The sequence below is a fragment of the Populus alba genome, chromosome 1 (assembly GCF_005239225.2).
Source record: "Populus alba chromosome 1, ASM523922v2, whole genome shotgun sequence".
Lineage (NCBI taxonomy): Eukaryota > Viridiplantae > Streptophyta > Magnoliopsida > Malpighiales > Salicaceae > Populus > Populus alba.
In genome coordinates, this window is record NC_133284.1 from 496,291 (window position 1) to 513,452 (window position 17,162).

The 17,162-nt window shown below is 32.4% G+C and overlaps 2 protein-coding genes across 3 annotated transcripts; one reads left to right on the forward strand and one right to left on the reverse strand.

Moving 5' to 3' along the window:
• The first annotated feature begins 493 nt into the window (after positions 1 to 493).
• LOC118027922 (IQ domain-containing protein IQM2) lies at positions 494 to 9,253 on the forward strand. Its single transcript, XM_073404846.1, has 8 exons — positions 494 to 507; positions 7,398 to 7,754; positions 7,858 to 8,038; positions 8,132 to 8,220; positions 8,319 to 8,406; positions 8,486 to 8,716; positions 8,800 to 8,901; positions 8,990 to 9,253. The coding sequence occupies exons 1-8, from the start codon at positions 494 to 496 to the stop codon at positions 9,077 to 9,079; spliced, it is 1,152 nt and encodes a 383-aa protein (XP_073260947.1). The 3' UTR covers positions 9,080 to 9,253.
• A 4,326-nt stretch (positions 9,254 to 13,579) lies between these two features.
• LOC118027923 (protochlorophyllide-dependent translocon component 52, chloroplastic) lies at positions 13,580 to 17,162 on the reverse strand. Of its 2 annotated transcripts, XM_035031422.2 has the most exons (7): positions 16,535 to 17,161; positions 16,266 to 16,453; positions 15,757 to 15,842; positions 15,502 to 15,683; positions 14,873 to 15,058; positions 14,189 to 14,376; positions 13,580 to 14,093 (listed from the first exon to the last, which is right to left on the reverse strand). In XM_035031422.2, the coding sequence occupies exons 1-7, from the start codon at positions 17,045 to 17,047 to the stop codon at positions 13,856 to 13,858; spliced, it is 1,581 nt and encodes a 526-aa protein (XP_034887313.1). In that variant the 5' UTR covers positions 17,048 to 17,161; the 3' UTR covers positions 13,580 to 13,855. The 2 variants fall into 2 exon arrangements, with proteins under 2 accessions (XP_034887313.1, XP_034887315.1); XM_035031424.1 differs by lacking the exon at positions 14,873 to 15,058 and having other exon boundaries at positions 16,535 to 17,162.

The window sequence follows — 17,162 nt, forward strand, 5'->3', positions numbered from 1 at the left end:
CTTTAGACACAATAAAACCACAATGATGAATGAATATATTTTAAAAAATTAATTTTTGAGTCTAAGTCCTTTTTTAGAAGCTTTAAACGCAAGGTGATAATTTAATGATAGATGGGTGAGCTTGCATCCATACCTAATATCTCTAGGCTTGACAGAGTATTAGGTCTAGATAACATAGGTCTAGCTTGCTTTTAGGCGTGGCTATGAACCGAGCTCAAGTGGAGATAGATCTAATGAGTTGCCATACTTAATGTTCTTGGATTCAGTTATGTGTCGGCCCTAAACAGATATAGGTTTGACGAGCTGCAAGACCCAGCACCATTATGATTCAATTACGTGTTGAGCTTAAGCAAACACAAATTTAGTGAGTTGTTAGAGTCGACGTCCTTAAGTTCTGCTGTGTGCTAAGTCCAAACGAACATGTGAATATAGGTTTGACAAGCTGTCAGACTCAATTTCTTTAAGTTCAACTACTTGTTAAGTCCAAGCGGACATGGATCTAACAAGGTACTAGACTCACCGTCAATATGCTTAGCATCGTGCCAAGCCCAAGTGGATATGAATCTGATGAGCTGCTAAACCTAACACCCTTAAACTTAGATGCTCGCTGAGCCCTATTAGGCATGGATCTAGAGAACTATCAAAATCATCGCCTTTAGACTTAGTTGCACGCTAAACCTAGTTAGACATGAGTCTAGTATTGTCAGACTCATAACTCCTCAGCTTGGCTAAGCACCGAGCCTAACTAGGCATGAATTTAGCTCATTGCCATACCCATTGACCATAAGCTTGGCAGAGTGCTAAGTGTGAAGGACTAAAGGTTTGTAGATCATTATAAGCCCTATGTTGGGCCATAACTCATAAGGCTTCATTTATTTATCTTTATAACTTTTAATATAAAATGTTAATGTTAGAGATATTTGTCTTTTTACATCCATAGGTTTTTAAAAAATCTTTCAATGACTTTTTCCATCTCATTAATATTTTGTAAAAGATATATATCTCTCATTAATATTGTATAAGAGATATTTATTTGTCTCCCTACACCTAATGTATATAAAAAATCTCCCTATGACCTACCTTATTTTAACCTTATTAATATTTAGTAAAAGATATTTATTTGTTTCCCTTCATCCATTGGTATATAAAAAATCTCCCTATGACCTACCTTATTTCAATCTCGTTAATATTGTGTAAGGGATATTTATTTTTCATTAATGCTATTAGGAGAAAATAACTCTTAAACCCTTAAACTCCAGCAAAACAATAAGGTTTATAGGCTATAAATACTTTCAGAACCATCCATGTAAAGTGGCTAACAATTTTTATTCTCTAGACACTAATATTTTTTAATCCCAAAGCATTTATTATACCGAAACAAGAATAAACATTTTTGTTCTTAAAATTTAAAGCTTATTTTTTTTATTTTTTACAATTTCTCTTAAAAATTACTGATTTTATCATCCGATGATTCCTTAATCCTATAAAAATAAATTATTTTATAAGTGTTAGACTTTATATTACCGGTCATCCACTTTCAAAGTTCTAGAAAATAAAATATTAACATGAATATAGATTACCAATTGTCCAAACACCAAAACACTTCTCTCGTAAGCATATTGTATTTCACAACATGATAACACAATAATATAAATTAGAATCATAAAAAGAAGTCACATCTATTATCAATTAACCCAATCAAATAAAAATTATTAAATAAAAAAAAGTTTAGTTGCTCCTTGTCAAAATTAAGAAGACTAATGACTAAATTTGTAATTTGAAGCAATTCATTTTCCGACTATTTAAACATATAAAATGTTAATAAAATTCACATGTAGAAGTATAAAATCATAATATCTCCAACTTAGATAGGATGTTAAGAGGAAATTACTGTAACTAAGAATTCCATCAGAGATTAAAAAAAAAAACCCTCTCAAACTATCTTGAGTACGGGATTTTATTTCTAAAGTTAGTAAATTGCCCAAGATGAACCGACCCATTGCGAAAAAGAAAGATGATCCACTATATAAAGGTGTAATTGCTGTTGGCGTGTGCCTCTCTAGGTTGTTGAGAGTGAAATTGGCTTGCCAACAGCACATGAATTGGCTCTGTTACACCTTTCTATATATATATATTATCATTCACTGATTAATCAAACAGAGCATGAAAAACTTCTTCAAGATTGTTTACATATTTAGATTAGACCTATATTTGTCCGACGTTTTGCAAGAGAAAGTTGGGCTGCACAAACAGCTAAGAGCTAGCCAATACTCATGTAGTCTTGGGACTATACTCGAAGCTTCAAATACGCAGCGCAGCCAGGCCCAAGGTAAGCCCATCAAGTAGCCCAAATAAGAACAATCTAGCCACCTTGATCTAGCTCGCAAAAAAGGGCTAAGATAGTGTTGAATCCACCTTGAAACATGTGTCACACACATTAATTGGACACTTTCCTGGCTCACAAATCACCGCACCATCCCAAAATCAATTCTTTTTAAATTACGGGTTGCTTGTGAAATTATTTTAAGGTATTTATAGTTTGTAAATATATTAAAATAATATTTTTTTAATAAATTATTTTTGATATTATTATATTAAAATAATTTAAAGACATAAAAAAAATTAATTTTAAATAAAAAAATTTAGATTTTTTTAAAAATATTTTTAAAATACAAAAATAAATGAGCTCTATTACAGTATTACTTCAATTATAAAAACTAAAATGAAATTAAAAAAAAAAAACTTGAGAAAATAAAATTTAACCCTTATCTAGCTCAAGTAAGTCCCAGAATTTGTGCTGCACATGTCTAAGAAAATCCAAAACAATTTTCTGTCTCTAGGTCAAAGGTCAAGATTTACCTTTATTTTACGTGGTCCAAACGAAGCACATCAATTGTGCTGAAAACAACTTGTGGAATAATTATAGAATACTCTAAAACGTGGAGAAAGCATTATAGCTTTCTCACACAACCTTTTGTTTTTGTTTTTTCTGTTCCCAACATAACCTTTTAGTTTTTTCCACATAGTTATTATTATATTATATCTATTACGGATGTTGAAAAGTGAAGATTGGTTCTGTAATATATCATTGAAACTTTTAATTTTTTTTTTTTTTAATTTTTCTTTCATGTTTTTTTATGCCTCTATGAGTTTTTTTTTTTGCTTTTTCTTTGTGTTTTTTTCTTTTAATGAATTTTCTTTTGTTTTATTTAGTTTGTTGATAGGATAAAAAAATTATATTTAGTTATCAAACTTTCATGACATAGATCTCGGGTTTAATGAGTTAACTCATAATTTTTTTTTTGCCTTTTTCCTTTTTAATTATTTTTTTTATTTCGTTTAGTTTGTTAATTTTTTTTTTCTATTTAGTTATCAAACTTTCATGACGCGAATTCCAAGTTTAATGGGTTAACCTAATTTGATAAGTTAACTCAATTGATTCATATTTTCTTTTTCTTTTTCCTTGTTAGTAACAGGCGTGATGAAAGTACTGTAACTTTCTCCACGCCTTTTATATATCAGTGTTTCACCGTGCACGAAACTTTTAATTGTTTTTTTTCTTGTCTTTATTTTTTTTTGTTTTTTATGCCTTTATGGTTTTTTTATATTATATTATATTATAGATCTGTCTTCTTCTTTTTTTATATTATTATTGTTATTGTTATTATTATTATATTATATTATAGAACTGTCTTCTTCTTTTTTTCATTTTTTTTAATGAATTTTTTTGGTTTGATTTAGTTTGTTAATGTTAATGTTTTTTAATTTAGTTATCCAACTTTCATGATACAGATCCCGGGTTTGATGGGTTAACCTCATTCGACGAGTTAACCCGGATTTTTTTTAATTAATATTTTTTTATTTAGTTTAGTTTGTTAATGTTAAATTTTTTTATATTTAATTATCAGAATTTCATGACATGTATCCTGGGCTTAACAGGTTAATTTAATTTGATGGGTTAACCCAATTAATTCTGGGTAAACCCATCCATTTTATTTTTTTTATTTAGTTATCAAACTTTCATTACACGAATCAAAATTTCATGACACGTATCCTAGGTCTGACGGGTTAATTTGGTTTGATGGGTTAACCCAGTTGATTCTGGGTAAACCAGTCCATTTTTTTTTCTATTTAGTTATCAAACTTTTATGACACGAATCCCAAGTTTGACGGGTTTATCTGGTTTGAAGGGTTATCTCAATTAATTTTTTTTTGTTTGTTTTTGTTTTTTTTTCCTGTCTTTATTTATTTTTTTTTTTTTATGCCTTTATGGGTTTTTTTATATTATATTATATTATAGATCTGTATTCTTCTTTTTTTATATATTATTATTGTTATTGTTATTGTTATTATTATTATATTATATTATAGAACTGTCTTCTTCTTCTTCTTCTTTTCTTTATTTTTTTTTTGGTTTTTTGTAATGAATTTATTTTTGTTTGATTTAGTTTGTTAATGTTATTTTTTTATTTATTTATTCGACTTTCATGATACAGATCTCGGGTTTGATGGGTTAACCTCGTTTGACGAGTTAACCCATATTTTTTTAATTAAAATTTTTTGTTTAGTTTAGTTTGTTAATATTAAATTTTTTTCTATTTAATTATTAGACTTTCATGACACGTATTCTGGGCTTGACAGATTAATTTAGTTTGATGGGTTAACCTAGTTAATTCTAGGTAAACCCGTCAATTTTTTTTTTTTATATTTAGTTATCAAACTTTCATGACGCGAATCTCAGATTTGACGAGTTAATCTGGTTTGAAGGGTTAACCCAATTAATTCATATTTTTTTTTTCTTTTTCTTCATTAGCTTTTTTCTTCATGTTGGTTTTTTTTCTTTTTAATTAATCTATTTAATTATTATATTTTTATGACATGGTTTTATAGCCAGACCCACATCCAATGCTTCTAGGTCTGATATTATCGTCAGACTCACTTAAAAACTTGGGTCATGCAAGTTTAATGTTATTATTAATATTATAAATATTAAATATTACTTTTAGATCAGGCATTGCAGACAAACCCAAGATTTTTTGGGTGTAGCTTTGCAGAAAGACCTAACACTTTTAAATCTTAGTTTTTTCTTAATATTTTTTATGAAAAAAAAAATAACGCATGGCATCACGCGGGTCATGTAACTAGTATAATAAGTGGATGAACACAAGCTTGATTCGATGTTGGTTCTTTGATGGTTTAGGAATAAATAAAATCTTATTCTTATATTTCTCTCTAGCACTTGTATATTCACTTTCATTTAAAACTATAGTCTTAATATAAGAAATTTAATTAATTAAGCCTCAATAATTATACTTTCCTTCTTCAGCACAATTATCTCCACTTGTACTTTTATTGAAAGAACCAATATCAATATTAGATTAATTTCTCAACAGTCAAAGTCAAAGTGTCCATTTATCAATTTTTTTTTAAAAAAAAAACTCTTCAAGTTAACTCTTGAATTTGAATCGAGTTTTGTAATTATACAAATAATAAATATATTATTTCTATTGTTTTAATGATATTTAAGAAAAAAATATTAAAAAAAAAATAAGTATTATAGATTTAAAATAAGATTATGGAGTTGTTATAGAAAAACTAACATAAAAATAAAAGTTAAATAGTTTATAAATGTGATAGAATTTGTTAAATTAAAACTTCAAAGTTAGCTTCCTCTTAATTTTATATTGTCACTTGAATTGGTTCAAGTCTCCAGATAAATTTTTCATGGCTACTAGAACCTAAATGCATTATAAATTAGTCTAATAATATCAAATGAAAGCTTTAAATATAGTGCATCAGTTCTTTTAGTCCTGATATTTTTTATCTGATCTGTATCTGTTGGATTTTTATTTTTTTTATTTTTATCTTATTCTTTTTTTTTCGTTGTATTAACTCTTACTTTTCACTGTCTTTTAATTGGTTAGTCATTTTAATATATTCGCTTCTTCCAAAAACAATTGGTGTAATGTGAAGAGAACTAAAAAAAAAATATGGAGAAAATACAATGATTATACTTTTATTGATGTATATATATTTAAAAAAAAAACTATTAATTATTACTATTTTTTACTAAAATTTCAATACCGCGCCACCAGAATTAAGCTCTCATTAATATAAATTCTCGGACAGCTTGATATCGATAATACTTTTGTGTTTATGATTCAAAGAAATTTATTAATTATAGTTTTTTTAAAGAAGATTTCAAGACCGCACCACACGGCAATATATAAAATGATCATAACCAATTATCAAAGAACGTGAAATTAAGGACAGTTTTGTTTTAAGGAAATGATGTTTCTTCCTGGAAGAGCAGAGTATGATGAAACCAATTAGTCAAAGTCGTCTAAGCCAAAATAAATTATTCAGATAAGAGATGATGGAACTTTGAAATTCCATTAAGTTGAAGTCGTCTTGTTCCCACACTCTGTCCTCCTTCCTCGAAGTCTCACCACTTTCACTTTCCATTTTCCACCCACGATTTCTTTCCCATTAATAGGAGATCAATGCTTCTTTCTTTGCTCAGCAACTCATCCACTCTCCAGTGTTCAAGGTCATGCTCCCTCCCCTTTCGTATATTCCCAGGTTTAATCTGTTTTTTCCTCTGTTTTCATGTTTTTTCTCTTGGAGTTTTGATAAAAGTGAGACTCCAACACCATGAGACCTCATCATTTTTTAGTCATGCATGAGCAGGGCTGGAACTGCCCCCAAGTTTTGAAAATTGTTCAATTTAGCCCATATACTAAGGGTAATTTCAGTATATCCATGCATTTGTTTGGTCCCCAAGACATGGTTTTTTGGTCTACTTGCTTTATTTTATTTTCAAATTCATCCCTATGTTTTCCTTTTCCTTTTCCTTTTCTTTTTATATGGAACCCCCCACTTACCAAATATAGTTACATAGCTGCTGCGGATATTTAGTTTTAGATAATGTTTGTTTCTTGGTTTAATCTATTTTTTAAGTGTTTTTTGTTTAGAAAAATATAAAATTAAAACTTTTTAGGTGTTTTTTTAATAGTTTTGATAAGTTGATATTAAAAATAAAAAAATCATTTTATTGCATTTCTCATTAAAAAAACACTTTTGTAAAAGCAGCCTGCTATATCGCATTAATAAACATAAACTAGGCTACAAACACTTAATTGGTTAGTGTTTTGGTTGTTAAATAGGCTATATTGATAACTTTGCTATTTGGTTCTAAATTAAGAACATGGAGATCCATTAAAGGAAATGTAGTTTTAACTTCTGTCATATATTGGTTTTGTTTGGACAGAAACCCAGAGAGTATAGATTGCTAGAGACCCTTCTTTTCCCCGCACATTTTCTGAGTACAGAGATGCGGATCGGACTGGCTTAGTATCTGTTATAAATTGCAACATCGATCAGCTCCTGACGTGAAGAAGTAGCCAAGGTTTTGAGTCTACAATACTGAAATCTCTAGGCTTTCGAAAGATGGTTGTAGTCAAAGGATCTGTCAGTATTAACAGGGGAGAGTTGGAAAGAACGATGCCAATTACAGGTTCTCCCTTGAAGAAAGAAACGGATGCCTTTACTAAGTCTGTGAGTATTAACAACAAAGAAATGGATAATCAGCCCCTAAACTTAGATAATCATAGCGTCGAGACGATACAGAAATTGGGAATTTTTTATCCCACCAGCCCCGAACATAAAGCTGCTGTAAGATTGCAGAAAGTTTACAAAAGCTACCGAACTAGGAGAATACTTGCAGATTGTGCAGTTCTTGTCGACCAGAGCTGGTATGTGTCTGTTGATCTGTACAAGTCCTGGTTCGTATAAATAAATAGTAAGGATGCATAACCTTGTTCTGATGCAATTATTTGTTACTTGTTATAATCACAGGTGGGAACTCTTAGATTTTGCTGAACTCAAATGGATTTCTATTTCTTTCTTTGATATCAAGAAACATCAAGCTGCCATTTCTCGATGGTCACGAGGGAAAAAGAAAGCTGGCAGAGTTGGAAAAGGCTTGTCAAGTGATGACAGTGCACAAAAACTTACTGATAAGCACTGGCTTGAAGCGGTTTGTCAGATCTACGCAAGTGATAATTGCCCTTCACGATTCGCTCTTACTGAATACTGATTCCAAATCTATTATGTCTTTTGTTTAAAACAGATCGATCCACGACATCGATATGGACATAACCTACAGTTCTATTATGAGAGATGGCTTGATGCTAAATGCAGACAACCCTTTTTTTACTGGCAAGTTTCTTGGATCCTTATTGCTAGACTTTCAACTTTAGACATGATCGTGAATTTGAAGTTGAGCTTGTGTATGCATGCTTGTTTTGGAACTGCAGGCTAGATGTAGGAGAAGGCAAGGAAGTAAATCTTGAAGCATGCCCTAGATCAAAATTTCAAAAGCAGTGCATCAAGTATCTTGGTCCTGTGAGTTTCCATGAACTACATTTCATTTTTATTTTAACCTAAATAAGATGCTTTTACTGATAAAGATTTACCATAACAGACAGAAAGGAAGGCCTATGAAGTTGTTATAGAGCAGGGCAAGCTCCTCTACAAGATGACAGGGGAGCTTGTTCACACAACGGAAGATGCCAAGTCCATTTTTGTCCTTGATACATCTAAGACCTTGTATGTTGGCAAGAAGAAGAAAGGCACGTTTCAGCATTCTAGCTTCTTGGCTGGAGGAGTCACAACTGCTGCTGGCAGATTAATTGTTGAAACTGGCATTCTTAAGGTATAGCTTCATAGCTTCATGATTAATGATCTTCAGATATTAACGTGGTCTGTTAATGATGGTTTCTATCCACTTTTCAACAGGCAGTTTGGCCTCACAGCGGTCATTATTGGCCTACAGAAGAAAAATTTCAAGACTTCCTTTCATTCCTCAGAGAAAACAATGTGGATCTCACAGATGTAGAGGTATAAAAAGAAAATTGAAGTGCTCTAGATAGGCATACATATCCTGAACCTTTCCTCTGTTTTCTTCTTCTTCTTTTTGTTATTTCAGACAAGTGCTCTGGACGAGGAAGACAGAATGCTTTGTAAACGAAGAAGCATCGATTGTCTTAGAAGTAACCCACTGGATCAGAACCACTGATTCAGCAGTTGGACCAAGATGTCCAGTAAAAGATTCAAACACAAGAGACGCCTTTTGCGGAACAAAACCGCGAGGCCACATAGTTAAAACAAACAATGTCTTGCCTTCATAGTTCAATTAGTTTGCTTTTATATATATATATATATATATATATAACAGAAGAGCCTCTCCAGACGGAAAAAAAAAAACTTATATTTCAAAAAGCATTTGTAACCATGGAAAAAGAAATTTTTGTAGATGAAACAAACCTTGAAGCAGCAAAGCAGAGTACTGCCAAGGAGACAAGCATAGTCCTTGCAGCTGCCGATATCACGTCATGCTTAGTTTACTGGTATTAAATACATAAAAAAAAATTACAGTAAATTATTTGTTTTTTATTATCGTTTTACTATATTAATATTAAAATTATTTTTTGATTTAATTTAAAATAGTTACACAAAGAACTCAGAAAAAAATATCATGTGTTTTATTATATTTGATGAGTTTAAATATATTTTATAAATATGTTTGATGAATGAATAAAACAAATACATAATCAATTATTTATATCACCTAAAAGAATAAAAAAGATGCTCATGCAATCTATTTTTGAAAGGGCACTTAATTTTAATTAGTGAAACCTTAGCTATTGATTAAGAAATCTTATTATTCTCTATTTGATAATTAATTTTTATTATTATTTCGCATCAAAAAAATTATGAATATTAATTTTTTGATAATGCAAGTTGAAAAATAATGATTAATTTTAAAATTAGACATAATTAGCCAAAAATTATTATAAACTAAAAGATAAATAATCAATCCAAGACTCTTTTTTTTTTTTTTGTGAACTTGTCATGAGACATGAAGTACGGATAAATTCATGCTGTGCAAGTACGTAGAGATATGACTGTACTTTTCTGACAAAAAATACTTTACATGCAATTATATATGGGATACCTAAATAAAATTAGCTGACAAAAATAATTTTTTATAAGCCAAGAAATTAATTTATAGCAACTTCAAGCCTGTAGCTGATGATCATGCTCGTGTTCATAAATGTATAAAGCTTAAGCTCAAAACTCATTTTTTTAAGGACATTTTCTATCAAAATTATCTACAAGTTTATTTTCAACTCATCACCATATAATTTATGAAAAAATCTTATATTTTTTCTTTTTGATAAAATACTTTTGTTAAGAAATAATTTTCAATAAAACTTAAACTCTAAAAAAAAGATCTCACTTTTAATCTTACATCAAATCTTTCAATTAAAACAAATTTCCAACACTTTCCGTTCTTATCTAATGGACCTGACAGTGGTTTATAATGTGCATATGGAACACGAGCTGGGTCCACTGGATCAAGATTTCATCCCTGAAAATGATCATTTAGCTTTCTGAAAAAAATGGGAAGCACAGAAAAGACTCTGTTGCCATTCTTTTTAAGGACTAGATAAGTTTTCATGTGTAGTTGTGGGCTGGGCTAGGAACAAGAAGCCTAGATGGCAGCCTGGCACTACGCTTTTTCAAAGCTGATTGTATGTGAGGAAAAAGAGATGCTAAATTTATGGACAATTGAACCTTGTCTATCCTTTTCACAATTTATTAGGTAACCTATCATGGTTTCCACTAGGTATTTTTTCTGTCAACAATAGACCATGTTTTTCACTCCACGTAATGGTTGATAGATATCTGAATCCAAAAGCTTTCTTTCGTTATTTAAAAAAAAAAAAAAAAACTTAAAATTGTTACTTGTATTAGATTTGAGTTTGTGATCGTTTAATCAACAAAATTATTATATAATATCAAAAAACCATCTTAATTCAAAAATATAATTTTGTTTGCCTTTATATAAAACTAAATATGTTTCAAGATAGCTTTAAAGTAGATTTCTATACTTTAAAACAGTGAAGTACAAGGAAACATTTTTCATATATCTTCATTGTCTTGGTTTTCAAGCTTGAAAAGTCCCGCCTGTTGAGGCCTGTTTTGGTGGATATTTGCTTTAGTTTTCGAACCCGATTGGTCCCTACCCATCAAGGGTTGTTTCAGTGGGTATTGTCCTTGGTTTTCAGGCGTGGTTGGTCTCGGGCCATCAGGGTGTGTTTCAATTGGTATTTTTCTTTATTTCCAAACTCGATCAGTCCAAGCCAGTTAAAGCTCGTTTCTGTTCGTATTTGCCTTAGATTTTGTGTCTGGTTGGTCTTGGTTTGGTAGGTATTTGCCTTGGATTTCAAGCTCAATTAGTCCTAACACATCAATGCCTATTTTCAGTTGATATTTGCATTGGTTTTCAGACTTGGTTAGTGTCAACCAATTTCAAGTTGGATTTGCCTTGGTTTTCAAGCTCGATTGATAATTTATCTTGGTTTTCAAGCTCGGTTGATCCTGTCCCATTGAGAGCTGTTTCGGTGGGTATTGACCTTGGGTTTCAGGTATGGTTGGTTCTAGGCCACAAGACCCGTTTCAATTGGTATTTCTCTATTTTTTAGCCTAGTTAGTCCAGGACTGTTAGGGCTTATTTTCGTTGGTATTTGCTTTGGATTTCATGTTTGGTTGGTCCTGGCCTGTCATGGCCCAGTTTGGTGGGCATTTGCTTTTGATTTCGAGCTTGATAAGTCTCGGCCTATTAGTGCTTGTTCCGATGGGTATTTACATTAGTTTTCGAGCCTGGTTGGTATCAACTCGTTTTGAGTTGTATTTGTCTTGGTTTTTGGCCCGATTGGTATCAGCCATTCATGGCCTGTTTTAATATGTATTTACCTTGGTTTTTAGGCCTAGTTGGTCTCGTCCTGTCGAGGCCTATTTTGGTGAGTATTAGTCTTGGTGTTTTGGCCTAGTTAGTTCTGGGCCATTAGAACTTGTTTTATTTCCAAGCTTGGTCAATCCTTATCCATTAGGGCTAATTTTGTCGGTATTTTTCCTTAGATTTCATATTTGGTTGGTTTTGACCTATCATTGCCTGGTTTGGTGTGTATTTGGCTTGGATTTTAAGCTCGATTAGACTCGGCCCATCAATGCTTGTTTCATTGGGTATTTACGTTTGTTTTTTAGCTCGATTGGTATCAACCTGTTTTGAGTTGTATTTGCCTTGTTTTTCAAGCCCGGTTAGTATAGGCTTATCGGGGTTCACTTCGGTTTGCTTTGGTTTTCGCCTTGGTTTTCGAACTCGGTTCGTCCCATCCCATTGAAGGCTGTTTTAGTGGGTATTGGCCTTGATTTTCAAGCCTAATTAGTTTTGGCCCATCATGGGCCGTTTTGAATGGTCTTTTTCTTTATTTTCAAGCCCAAGTCAATCTAGGCTCGTTATGGCCTGTTTTGTTGGTAATTGCCTTGGATTTTAAGCCTGGTTAATCACGGCCCATCAATGCTTGTTTTGATGGGTATTTGTGTTAGTTTTTAAGACTGGTTGGTCTCAATCTGCCGAGGTGTTTCATAGCATATTTACCTTGGATTGGGAGCCCAACCTATTAAAACTCATTTCAATGGATAGTTCAATGAGTATTTACCTTGTATTTTGTCTTTAAAACTAGCTGAAAATTATTCACAAAGTCGAAGGTTAATATTTAGACTTTTCATTTATGAGATAACTAAACAAAATAAGCTAATAAAAATAATTTTTCATGAGTCAAGAAATTAATTCATAGCAAACTCAAACCCGTATCCGATTATTGTGCTTAGATGCATATGATTTAAGCTCAAAACTCATTTTTTTAAGAGCATTTTTTATCTAAAAATTTTGGTTCTTTACAAGTTCATTTTTAACTTGCCATCATATAATTTATGAAAAAATCTTATATTTTTTCTTCATAATAAAATACTTTTGTTAAGAAATAATTTTCAATAAAACTTAAAAAAAAATCTCACTTTTAATTTTGCATCAAATCTTTCCATTAAAACAAATTGCCAACACTTTCAGTTCTTATCTGATGGACCTGACAGTGGTTTATGATGTGCATATGGAACACGAGCTGGGTCCACTGGATTTTCAATCAAGATTTCATCCCTGAAAATGATCATAGCTCACCTTGAAAAATCTGAGAACAAATTGGTAAGAACCACTGAAAAGAACTTTAATATTTCCCCGTTGTCATGAACGCTAGATGAAGATGTAATTGCTTTTATGGTAGATAAGTTTTCTTGTGTAGTTGTGATAGACTAGATAGCCTAGCACTATCATTTCACTCTAGGCAAATCTATGATTGACTGGTTCATGACTTTTCAAGGCTGATTATCCTTTTCACAGATTATTAGGTAACCTGCCATGGCTCCCTCAGGGGATTTTCTTCTGTCGACAGTAGACAATATTTTTCACTTCATGGTAATGGTTGATGGATTTCTGAATTCCAAAGCTTTCTTAGATATTATTTATATTAGACATTTAAAATTTATATTAGATATGAACTCGTGATGGTTTGGTTAAGAAAGTTTTTATATCATATTAAAAAACAATTAAGATCTTAAAATTTTATAACAGGAGCTGTTGGTGTTGTTTGTGTTTCAACTGCAGACTCCTCCATTTAAATCAATCACTAGAGTTTGTTTATCATTAAGATAAAGGAAAATACTTGACTGTGAGCAATAATTTATTACAAATTTCAAATAAACGTCTCTAGATAATATTTGAAAATAACTTCACAAGAAAACTATATACCGTGCTTAAGTTTTTTCACCTTCCACAACATATTATATAGCAGCACTTGAGAGCAGAAGAATTCTGCTGACTTGAAATTCCATTTCAGCCATCTATTGCAGGATCATGCATTCGCCAGTGAAGACATATTTTCAACACACCTCAGCGAAAAGCATGATCGTAGTCATGGTAATGGAAGTTCTTGTAGATGAATTGATGCAGCCATTTTGAACCTACAAAGCATACTACTGCCACTGCTACCATTGTATATACATTGTGCTTGGTTGCACCAGCAATCCCAATGAAAGCTAGAGAAGAAAATTGCAGAATAACCTCTAGTGCATTGAGACCCTTGTATGCAGAATTGCAACTGGGACAGTTTACTACATGCGACCAATACCTGAAAACCAGTTCCAAAATTTAGGAAACAATTAAGAAAACTTCTCAAACTGAAATCCTGAATGCTCTTCTGTAGTTGTAACGTGCATTAATTACCTGTCCAACAGCTGTTCTCTAGGAGGAGTTGGGGGAAGAGTTCCACTGTAGTTGCCCCTCCAATCAACTTGACCACCAGCATACTTGTTTAACCATTTTCTGAAACCAACCACAAAAGCATCTGATTTTGCTGGCACAAAACAAGCCTTCTGCCAGTTGGAAGCGCCAATTTCCATTATCTTGCGCTCCTGCGGAGAGAATTCTGTAGTCAGTTAATGCTGGAGAGTGCAGGCTCCATTTTTTTTGCTTTGGAGGAAGAGCTACAAAAAAACAAAGACTCAATAACTAGGATAAATGGCAACTCCCTGCAGCATAAGATTTTCTGTCCTATCAAATAAAATTCAAGAAGTGAAGGATGAAATAGATTTGAATGTACAATTGTTACATTGAAAGGCAAACCATGGGAATTGAGATTTCTGTTGATCCTGGATGGATACTCAATCAACCATCCAAATTCAATGTCTAGTTCCAGAATGAAATAGAGAAGCAAAAGTATGTGCATAAACAGAAGAAATTGACAGCAATTGAGTTGTTAATGACAAAAATAATGAAGAGATTTACATTAAACTTAGCCTACTTCACATTTTTGACCAATTGATCTATCAGTCTCATATAGTTACTGATTTTTTTATAAAGTTGAAGCTATAATATATCAGCTCGCTAAATACATAAGCAGAAAATCACCTCCAGATAAAGGAGATACAGGTCTGAATCCAGAACTATGTTGGTTACCGAATGATGAATAAATCGTGGAACTTTGGCAATCCAAACTCCGTAGTTTTTTGGTATGGCCCAAATCAATCTGCTATTCCCTGGACTGACCGGAACACAAAAGAAAATCAAGGCCTCTCTCCGTTGCATGGAAGGTTTCTGCACGGATAAATTTTTTATGAAGAAACATGACAAGAACAGGAGAACCACGTGAATACAGGAGTAAAATTATCAACATATAGCCTATGATCACATAGAATTATGATTCTACAACAGGCAGTGTCTTTGAATCAAAGAAATAATGGAAATCTACTTAGTAAACTGGTTAGTAGGCTACAGTTGTCAGCGATTATGCAGACAAGTTAATGTATCTTTCAATTCTTACACATGCCACGATAGCAACATGTTGCGTGTGGTTAGTGTTTCAGTACATAAATGACATATATATTAGAGATAGAAACGTGTTTGGTTGAAGAGATAGATATAAAGTAAATATGTTTCAAGATAGTTTTGGAGTGAATTTCTATACTAAAAACAGTATATCTTCATTGTCTCCATTTCTTCTCTCCAGGAACAATAATCAAACGCTAAACAATGCTTACCTTTTCAGTATCAGCAATTGCATCATCACCTTGATCAATCACAGGACTACTGTCAGCATAAGAGATACAGGGAGCTATAAATTTATTAATACCAAACTGGACTTGATTTCCAATGAAACCATCTATGTCTAGTTTCTTGATACTCAATTCAACTGGGCTGCCCCCTTCTCTATCAGCCTTCACTGCGAGACATTTTTAGTTTTAATCATATGAACTACATAAACAAAGAGAATGGAACACAACACCTCAAAATACCTTTTGGTTGTCGTGTTCTCATAATTCCATAATGTGCATAGGGAACATGAGCAGGATCCATCAGGTTTTCGATCAAGACTTCGTATCTGAATGTTGTTTAGAAGAGTGAAGAAATTAAAAATCGATCATTAACTTTTATTTTACAGCTGATTCTTTCCCTATTTCTGAAAAGTATATCAAATATGATATGTGCACTGTACATAAAAAATATAACTAACATTTTTGCACTTGAGTGCAGATGATTGCGGGATCAAAATTATCAGACATCCACATACCATATTATTTAGTTAGATCAACTTTTTTATATGAAAAATGATAAAATTGATCCCATCTTCATCTGAACCGAACCTTTTTTAACGTATTTTTAGTCGAACTGTGACAAGCATTAACATCTAATTGCTGGCAGGTAATCAATTGACATGTATAAAGATGTTAATGTAAGAAGACTAATCCGACCAAATCCATAACATACAAGAACGTGATGATTTTTTTATCTCATATTTGCATACCCATAAGGCAAATCTCTGGAACCCGTTATCTTGATATATGATGGATCATCTAATTCTGCGATGAAGGGAGGTTGTTTCTTCAAAATGATATCTTTGTATTGTGGATCAGTGTTTGGCCAAAACCACACGATGTCATGATGCACTGTGCTTGGATAAACTGCTACACACGCTTTCTTAGATGTGGAGACCTGCAATATTATTTGATGGAAAGGTGATGCAAAATTTTAGCCTAAACTCTATAGAAGTTAATATTGGTTTGGACTTATTACCGGAGGACCATCAGGTGGTGCTTGAGGAATGAAGTTGCAGTTACCAGAGCCATTAAAACACCAACCATGGTACACGCACTGTAACCTTCCCCATTGATCGATCCTTCCTTCAGACAACGGGGCCAACCTATGAGGGCAGGCATCGTTGAATACTCTCCATGAACTCTCATTCTTGTCCCACCACACAACAATATCAAGTCCCATCACCTTTTTCGCATGTGGTGCCCTCTTGTCCAAATCACAAACTGGCATTACGGGATACCAGTGTGCGTACCAATCAAACTTCTCTGCTTGAGAGTCAGCTTCAAGTTCTGGCTCAGTTGTTGAAACAAAGGATGGAGATGATGATATGGTTGTGAAAAGCTTGGATTGTGATGGTGTTTTTCTTGAGAAAGTTGAAGCGGGTACTGGATTAAACTGAAAATTCAAGAACTTGGGTTTGGTGAATTGGGTTTTGCTTATTGAAGTTGGGATGTGAATTGATGAAACATAGGAAGTTATTAAACCTTCCATTGCTGCTTGGTTTCCTGATCAAGCTAGAGGGTAGGATTCCAAATTAAGTTGAGAGAAAAGCAGGGTATGGGATTGTGAACTTGACTGGGAAATTCTACGGTGATAGTACAATAAT